This window comes from Oncorhynchus kisutch, linkage group LG14 (genome assembly GCF_002021735.2).
Source record: "Oncorhynchus kisutch isolate 150728-3 linkage group LG14, Okis_V2, whole genome shotgun sequence".
Taxonomy (NCBI): Eukaryota; Metazoa; Chordata; class Actinopteri; order Salmoniformes; family Salmonidae; genus Oncorhynchus; species Oncorhynchus kisutch.
The window spans coordinates 62,356,089-62,365,700 of NC_034187.2; the positions used below are offsets into that span (position 1 = coordinate 62,356,089).

At 43.2% G+C, this 9,612-nt stretch overlaps 1 protein-coding gene across 2 annotated transcripts in view; it reads right to left on the minus strand.

The window, feature by feature from the left end:
* Positions 1 to 5,582: 5,582 nt before the first annotated feature.
* Positions 5,583 to 9,612, minus strand: part of LOC109903521 (trafficking protein particle complex subunit 9-like) — a 333,691-nt gene continuing 329,661 nt past the window's right edge. For both annotated transcript variants that reach the window (XM_031788712.1, XM_020500289.2), the window contains 2 exons: positions 7,265 to 7,488; positions 5,583 to 7,138 (listed from right to left, as the gene is read on the minus strand). In XM_031788712.1, the coding sequence (XP_031644572.1) occupies positions 6,953 to 7,138; positions 7,265 to 7,488 (410 nt within the window). In that variant the 3' untranslated portion in view covers positions 5,583 to 6,952. The remainder of the gene's footprint in view (positions 7,139 to 7,264; positions 7,489 to 9,612) is intronic.

Consider the following 9,612-nt stretch of genomic DNA (forward strand, 5'->3'; position numbering starts at 1 on the left):
AAAACAACTGTTCCTTTGAGGATTTCAAAGCATTGGATGCTAAAAGAAACAGGCCTTCATGTGTGTACTACTAAGTATAGGGATTAAAATGTACATTTTGCATACAATTGTCTTTCTACTACTGCAGCCTTCTGGATGTCTACATGAGATGGTAGATATAATCGGCCTCTCTAGGAAAGAGCGAGTGTTTCAGTCTTCAAGGCACTTGACAGCATGATCCCTATCTGATTCTCAGGTGCTTCTCTACAGTATAGTTTATGCAAATGTTCTTACGTTCAGACGATGTAGTGGGGTCTTACATTTAGACGATGTAGTGGGGTCTTACTTTCAGACGATGTAGTGGGGTCTTACATTCAGACAATGTAGTGGGGTCTTACATTCAGACAATGTAGTGGGGTCTTACATTCAGACGATGTAGTGGGGTCTTACATTCAGACAATGCAGTGGGGTCTTACATTTAGACGATGCAGTGGGGTCTTACATTCAGACGATGTAGTGGGGACTTACATTCAGAGAGATGTAGTGGGGTCTTACATTCAGACGATGCAGTGGGGTCTTACATTCAGACGATGTAGTGGGGTCTTACATTCAGACGATGTAGTGGGGTCTTACATTCAGACGATGTAGTGGGGTCTTACATTGACGATGTAGTGGGGTCTTACATTGACGATGTAGTGGGGTCTTACATTGACGATGTAGTGGGGTCTTACATTGACGATGTAGTGGGGTCTTACATTCAGACGATGTAGTGGGTTCTTACATTCAGACGATGTAGTGGGGTCTTACATTCAGACGATGTAGTGGGGTCTTACATGTAGACGATGTAGTGGGGTCTTACATGTAGACGATGTAGTGGGGTCTTACATTTAGACGATGCAGTGGGGTCTTACATTTAGACGATGCAGTGGGGTCTTACATTCAGACGATGTAGTGGGGTCTTACATTCAGACGATGTAGTGGGGTCTTACATTGACGATGTAGTGGGGTCTTACATTGACGATGTAGTGGGGTCTTACATTGACGATGTAGTGGGGTCTTACATTGACGATGTAGTGGGGTCTTACATTGACGATGTAGTGGGGTCTTACATTGACGATGTAGTGGGGTCTTACATTGACGATGTAGTGGGGTCTTACATTGACGATGTAGTGGGGTCTTACATTGACGATGTAGTGGGGTCTTACATTGACGATGTAGTGGGGTCTTACATTGACGATGTAGTGGGGTCTTACATTGACGATGTAGTGGGGTCTTACATTGACGATGTAGTGGGGTCTTACATTCAGACAATGTAGTGGGGTCTTACATTCAGACGATGTAGTGGGGTCTTACATTCAGACGATGTAGTGGAGTCTTACATGTAGACGATGTAGTGGGGTCTTACATGTAGACGATGTAGTGGGGTCTTACATGTAGACGATGTAGTGGGGTCTTACATGTAGACGATGTAGTGGGGTCTTACATTCAGACGATGTAGTGGAGTCTTACATGTAGACAATGTAGTGGGGTCTTACATGTAGACGATGTAGTGGGGTCTTACATGTAGACGATGTAGTGGGGTCTTACATTTAGACGATGTAGTGGGGTCTTACATGTAGACGATGTAGTGGGGTCTTACATGTAGACGATGTAGTGGGGTCTTACATGTAGACGATGTAGTGGGGTCTTACATTTAGACGATGTAGTGGGGTCTTACATTCAGACGATGTAGTGGGGTCTTACATTCAGACGATGTAGTGGAGTCTTACATGTAGACGATGTAGTGGGGTCTTACATGTAGACGATGTAGTGGGGTCTTACATGTAGACGATGTAGTGGGGTCTTACATTTAGACGATGTAGTGGGGTCTTACATTTAGACGATGTAGTGGGGTCTTACATGTAGACGATGTAGTGGGGTCTTACATGTAGATGATGTAGTGGGGTCTTACATTTAGATGATGTAGTGTGGTCTTACATTTAGACGATGTAGTGTGGTCTTACATTTAGACGATGTAGTGGGGTCTTACATTTAGACGATGTAGTGGGGTCTTACATTTAGATGATGTAGTGGGGTCTTACATGTAGATGATGTAGTGGGGTCTTACATGTAGATGATGTAGTGGGGTCTTACATTTAGACGATGTAGTGGGGTCTTACATTTAGACGATGTAGTGGGGTCTTACATGTAGATGATGTAGTGGGGTCTTACATTTAGACGATGTAGTGGGGTTGATGTAGTGTTGCGATCAAAGCTCGTGCTGCTCAATGGGAGCTGGTAATATGGCACTGAGATGTTTTAACAGAGACATTGTGTCTTTGCTGAGCATGATTTTAGAGAGAATCAGATGTTTTGATGACAGAATATAATATCTTACAGTATGGTATTTTATGTCACCAGAATACGGCTTGGGTTGGCTAAATCCACTGGGACCTGGAATGCTAATTCATTATTTACAACGACATAAAGAGACACTTGTGTTAATTGTAATTGATTGTCCTGTATTCAATCAATTACAGAAAGCGGATCTCCAGATAACTATTTTAGAAGTGCACACGAGACACATGAGACCTAACCTGAGAATATGCATCGGAAGGATTTTGAAAATCAGTCTCAAATTTGCATCGAGGAGAATTGTGCTGTTTGTTTTGCTTGGAAAATTTCCTTGCTGTGAAAATGCGAAATGTGTTGTTTCCAGAGTGACTAAGCTGTTCGGTGTAAACACTTTGTACATTGAATAAAGGAATGTTTCATCTCTATTTCCTTATTATTTACAGCCAGAGCGATGCAATTATCAAATTCATTTCCTTTGTTATTGTCAGAACAAAAGGGCCTTTTCTCCCCTTATAAAATAGAACATCGAACCGGTACCTTACAAATGACTTGCATAGTACTGCACAATCAAGAGCAATATTAGAATTTAAGGAGCCAATACTCCTCAATAGCTTTGTCTCGAAATGTGCAATGCATCCAAGTTTTCAGCGATGATTATAAGCCTTCATCTCTTTACACCCTAGCAAACAGGGTACAGGCAATAATAAGCTAGCATTAGGACAGTGCAGAGGTTGGACAGGGGACTGTAAGTTACTTTTTGACATTGTGCTGATGCTGAGCCGTGCTATGGAGAGTGCAAGGATAAACTAGCATCAGGATGGTAAGGTCAGACAGGGGAGTATATGCTGTCATTTTTTACATTGTGCTTGTAGTTGTACCAGCGCTGTTCTGTGCTGTGGGGAGCGGAGGGATGATCGCCCCTTAGTTGTTCACTTCACTCACTGACAAGCAGCAGCTCTATTGAAAGGAGACTTGTTGCAGGGGAACCTCCAAGACCAAGCATCCCTACAATAGACCTGGGGCTAGTGGGATGGATCCCTCTCCTATCTACAGCTACACGGTTGTTAGAACTCTTCAGCCTCTCAAGCACACTGCCAGACAGACCTCTGTCTCTCTACAGCCTAATCTCCTATCCTGATCCCGTTTGCCTACTGGGGGTTGGTGGGGTCCCCCTCCCTCTCCTTCCCACCCACATCCACAGGGTTGTAAGACAGTCCTCCCCAGTACACAGCCAGAGCTACATTTCAGAACTAGGGCTGGATTCAACCTGTCTCGCTGAAGTTCAGCATTATAGCGAGGTTGAAATTTAAAGGTAAGATAACCCACTGGGCAGACATTCAACATTTTCCCTGTCGATTCAACGTCATCACATTGAATGTTGTCGTTGAAATGATGTATAAACAATGTTCCCGCATTAGTTTAGACTGCATTCATGGTAAAACGCTGCATATGTTGGCTCAAGCGGAAATTACTTTAACATTTTGATCGTGCTTCAGCGGTACCGATTGCATCTCTCCCCCTCATCTCCTATTGGTTCACTGCATCTGTGCTCTGCCTATGATAAGGCAGTAACCATAGGCTAAAGGAGGCAGACCTGCGATGAGTAGCTACAGCCACGAAATGTCATTTTGTTCTGAGGTTGAGTTATGTCTACCTAACATTGTTTTTCCAGGCCTGCAATGGAATCATTAACCTCACAATGCTCCCCAACTTTAGAATAGTAGTGTACAGCTACTCATATAAAACGGCCCACATTCTCTGTGTTATCTTAGAAAACTCCCTGCCCTATTTTCTGGCATCTGTATTGTTGCATCAGCTACGCAGGCCTATCTCAAACTTGTTTTGCCATGCTCTAGTCTCATTGCTGTTAAGGACAGACACACATTAGGTAACCACTGTGACTGCTGCTGTGGCACCTTGTTGTCAGGAACATGATCAAAGCATTTATAGATAAAAGATCTGGGCTGTTCCCAGTGAAGAACCAGTAGTACCTGTTCCACCCCGACCTGGTCTCCTCAAGCTCCCCTCATCCAGGAAGTGTTTCATTCTGCTCTACAGGAAACAGTAACATGCTTCACTTACCTGACATAATGGGTTTTTATTCAAGGTGGAGGAGAACTCTGCCCAAGGCTCCCCCATTTATTATGATAACACTTTGTTTTGTAAAGGACTTACCTGCTAATGTGTGTTTGTGTACACTTAACATTCCCTCTCCATTCATCAAACCTACACTGAACGTAGAAAACATTAAGGACACTTGTTCTTTCCATGACAGACTGACCAGGTGAATCCAGGTGAAAGCTATGATCCCTTATTGATGTCACTTATTAAATCCACTTCAATCAGTGTAGATGAAGGGGAGGAGTCAGGTTAAAGATGAAGGGGAGGAGTCAGGTTAAAGATGAAGGGGAGGAGTCAGGTTAAAGATGAAGGGGAGGAGTCAGGTTAAAGATGAAGGGGAGGAGTCAGGTTAAAGATGAAGGGGAGGAGACCAGTTAAAGATGAAGGGGAGGAGTCAGGTTAAAGATGAAGGGGAGGAGACCAGTTAAAGATGAAGGGGAGGAGTCAGGTTAAAGATGAAGGGTAGGAGTCAGGTTAAAGATGAAGGGGAGGAGACCGGTTAAAGATGAAGGGGAGGAGTCAGGTTAAAGAAGGGTTTTTAAGCCTTGAGACATGTATTGTGTATATGTCCCATTCAGAGGGTGAATGGGGAAGACAGAATATTTAAGTGCCTTTGAACGGGGTGTGGTAGTAGGTGACAGGCGTACCGGTTTGTGTCAAGAACTGCAATGCTGCTGGGTTTTTCACACTCAACAGTTTCCTGGGTTCATCAAGAATGGTCCACCACCCAAAGGACCTCCAGCCAAATTGACACAACTTCGGGAAGCATTGGAGTCAACATGGGCCAGCTTCCCTGTGGAACACTTTTGACACCTTGTAGAGCCCATGTCCCGGCGAACTGAGGCTGTTCTGAAGAAAACAAAGGGTGCAGCTCAATATTAGGAAGGTGTTCTTATTGTTTTGTCCACTCAGTGACTATTATGCATGGGCAACGAAACTCTATTATCTCGCCTTAATTTACCAGTGGTAATTCTGGAGCGCTGATGCGCATTGCATATCTTTATGGGCTTCTGTCTGTGGCTGTGTGAACGAAGGGGATAGGCTAGACTCGTGTCAATTTGCCAGGCAGAGGGACGAGCAAATGTCCAAAAAAGGACAGAAGAATGAGTCCAACTCTTTGCTCCTACATGCAAACACCCGTTCAGAAGTTGGCTCAACTCAACATTTATTTACATGTATTGTAGGATTTTATAGACAGGGAGATACAGAGGCCCAAATATACAAGCTCAGCAGTAAAAAAACATGTTTACAGTCACGCAGAGAGTAGAGAGACAACAGCGAATCAAGCTAATTGCTAAAGCAGAAACCACAAATCGATAGAGGTGATTGTGGATTCATGTGGTAGAGTAATACACTGTGCTTCTCATAATATATTATATCATTTACAGACAGAATCATATACCCAGGAGGATGCTGCTTGATAATCATGTTCACATGAGAGTATCTCTACTCTGCTGCTCAGATTGTTGAGAGGCAAGAATTGGACACATAATAACAAAGAACTTCCATTTGGCAGTGGTGTAAAGTACTTAAGTAAAAAATACTTTAAAGTACTACTTAAGTCGTTTTTGGGATATCTGTACTTAACTATTTATATTTTCGACAACTTTTACTTTTACTTGACTATATTGCAAAATAAAATAATGTACTTTTTACTCTATACATTTTCTCTTACACCTTAAAAGTACTCGTTACATTTTGAATGCTTAAGCAGTACAGAAAAATGGTCAAAATCACGCACTTATCAAGAGAACATCCCTACTGCCTCTGATCTGGCAGACTCACTAAACACAAATGCTTTGTTTGTAAATTATGTCTGAAAAATGGTGTCGTCTGGTTTGCAATATAGAGATTGTTAAATGATTTATACTATCAATACTTAAGTATATTTTAGGAATCACATTTACTTTTAATACTTAACTATATTTAAGACCAAATACTATTACTCAAGTAACATTTTACTGGGGGATTTTCACTTTTACTCGAGTCATTTTCTATTAAGGTATCTTTACTTTTACTACAGTATGACATGTGGGTACTTTTCCACCACTGCCATTTGGAGCCCATCAGGATGGTATGATGCTCTACATCCCTGGTAAGTTGAGTGAAAAGCAGGAAAGAGGTGACCTTATGATCTTTCCACAAAACCTCCATCATGGCTGATACATTTCGATGACTGATTTCATGGTGCTGAAATTCATAAAATGATTCAAAAGGTGATTTCCAAATCCAGTAATACCTACTGTATCCTTCCTGCTTTAACATAGAGTACACAAAAATACCTCAAACCGAGTTACTGCAAATTATTGAGTGACATCCAGCTAACCGCTAGAATATTTAGTCCGTTGTGTCCTCATCCTACTGTACTCTCCTCGAGTGCTCCATCTACCCATCCATCTACCCATCCATCCATGCCTTCAGTGATGTTCAGAAAGTGGGCAAACCTATATTTTCCAAGGAGAATGATACAAGAAATCTGGAAAAATACATTTGATATTCATGTAAAGAGTGCCAGGCTCTATGCCCCAGCCTCGATAGGCGCCTCCAGGGCTTTGATGTGCACGCTGGGCAGGCCGAACCAGGATGGGGGCAGTTCCTTGCCCTGGCCAGCACTGTCATCCTGGAACTTGATGTTGAGGTAGAAGTCTCCAGTGTAGAGGAACAGGAGGGCTCCCATACAAGCAGAGTTCTCTGTGGGCTTCACCTAGGAAAACAACACACAGAGACATTATTTAGAGTGCCTGTGGAAAGCTAACTCACCTGACAATAGTTTCAACACCAATCACACACACAGTTCTGCACACACACGTAGTTCTGGACACACACACACCATGTCTATGTAGAAGGTGTTAGATCCTATGAAGGTGACTGCGTCCTGCAGGTCATAGTTCTGAACTCCGTTCTGGTAGTCCTGGAAGGGAACCACAGTCAGGGCGAACGGTCCGACTGCATTCTTACTACGATTGGTCAGTTTCACCTCCAATGGCACAGCGTCGCCCACCTTACAGTCAGCGATGATGTCACAGTCACACGGTTTCCCGTTCACCACCACGTCTAGAGAGGAGGAACACAGAGAGAGAGAGAGAGAGAGAGAGACAGAGAGAGAGCCTGTTTGAAACGTTGTTTCAATAACCACATGGAAGCATAGATTGCTGTATGCACAGTCACCTGCTATAAATGAATTCATTTGTTCCTCTATGAAATATTAGTGCTTGGTTGGATTTGAGGTTTTACTACTAAATCTGTAATTAAAGACATTTTCAGTATGGTTGTCTTGACCTGTAACTTTGAACATAAAAGCATAAAGAGGACTATTAGATAAAAAGGAGTGAATTTGTGAACAGAAGGGAGAGTATCATTAAGCTCCATTATAGTCTAGTGGAGATCTTCAAAAATGTGTCATGGAACTGTGATGGAAAATGTTATGTTTGTGCTTTTCTAATAACCAATCTCTGTGTTCATGCAAGTGACTGATTGACCGAATCCTCACTATCAGTATCTGCAATTTGGCAGTACGCCCAGACCCTTGTTTTGAGAAGCTTAGAGAGAAGAAGCCTTGTGAGGTATTGGTCTGTCACCTGCATGAAATGAACCAGTATTGGTCGGTCACATGAATGAAGCAAACGTTAATTATGAATGAATTATGAATGATGAATAAGTAAAATCATGCAAATATAACTTGTCTGCAATATACAAGTGAACAAACGGGACTGCCCCGGTAGAGCTCCTGACAGACGTTCACTTTGGTGCATCAAGTTCGTTGGAACTTCTCCAGTTAACTGTTAATAAATAATGATTCATTTAAGACTGACTTCGAGTGTCCCTGTGTAGAATTTCCACGACAGAACAATTTCAATGCCTCCTTCACAATCACAGGCATTTCTCTCCCCGTCTCCCCAACGACCTGCATTCACATCTCAGAATGACCCATCCTCAAGCGCTCTTTTCCAATTCATTTGCATTCATGAAAACACCATTCACAGTCTTCACATGTGTAGGCCTATCTTCCAGCACATTGTTTCTGGTGTGTGATCAATAGTTTCAAATACGCTTTTATTTAAATTAACGGAGAGCGAGGGAACTGAATGAATTCAGACGGCATCCTATCAATCTCACGCATGACTCATTTCTGTCAAGAAGGGACTAATGAGATGGTTGGAAAACAACCACCCTCACCTCTTCCTTCCTCTCATCCTGCCCCCACACTCTCACATAGATGCACTTCTTCTCTCTCTTACGCCCTCTCCTCTTTGTTCTCTCTCTCTTCCTCTGCGTCGCCTCCCTCTGACATGTCCAGCTGAGTTAAAATGGGGGTAAATTAAATTTCTCTAATATGTAGCCATTCCAGATATAACACTGTTTGGTTCAGGTGGAGTGGAACCACAATGCTTATTTTTATAATGACTTCTATGGTCCTTCTGCTCCTCTGGGAGGGAGGTGTAGACAGAGAGAGAGAGAGAGAGACAGAGACAGAGAGAGAGACAGAGAGAGAGACAGACAGAGACAGAGAGAGAGAGAGAGAGAGAGAGAGAGAGAGAGAGAGAAAGAGAGAAACACACACACTAGTGCAATGCCCTTGTATCTGTAGGAAGCCGTGCCAGTCAGAGCCGTTTAGGCCATATGACATGAATGAGCTGGGTGTGGGTGAGTGTTGGGGTGCGTTCTCCCTGCTGCGGTGGGTGTTAAACCACAGGTTGCGGAGCCTCATAGGCAGACGTACACAGAGAGGGAGCCTGAAGACTGAGCCGTGCCACTCTGAGCCCCCCTAGCGAGACAGAGCCAGGTTGGGCATCCCACCCCAGGGAGTCTGTAACTCCACCAGGGTGACATTCAGCTACACATCTACAGCTGTTTGAACCTGACACGTCACATTCAGCTCAAGCTAACTATACGTCTCATTGTCACTCTACAGTGCAGTCTCAACTCACTCCAAACTAGGAGGTTTCTTTCATCAACCCAGAATACGCATAGAGGTTCTTTAAAGGACCTTGTTTAATTTCTCTGTTAGAAAAAGTTTCCTTCAAAATGTGTTGTGATGGAATGTTTGACAGTGGAAGGAGAGACGACAGGCAGACGACAGTCAAGTCAAACAGTAGCGATGTGATCAGTACAGAGATGTAACGTCACTGTCAACATTACCATTACCCCTGAGTGGCAGAGGGTTTTTCTGGTGGAAAT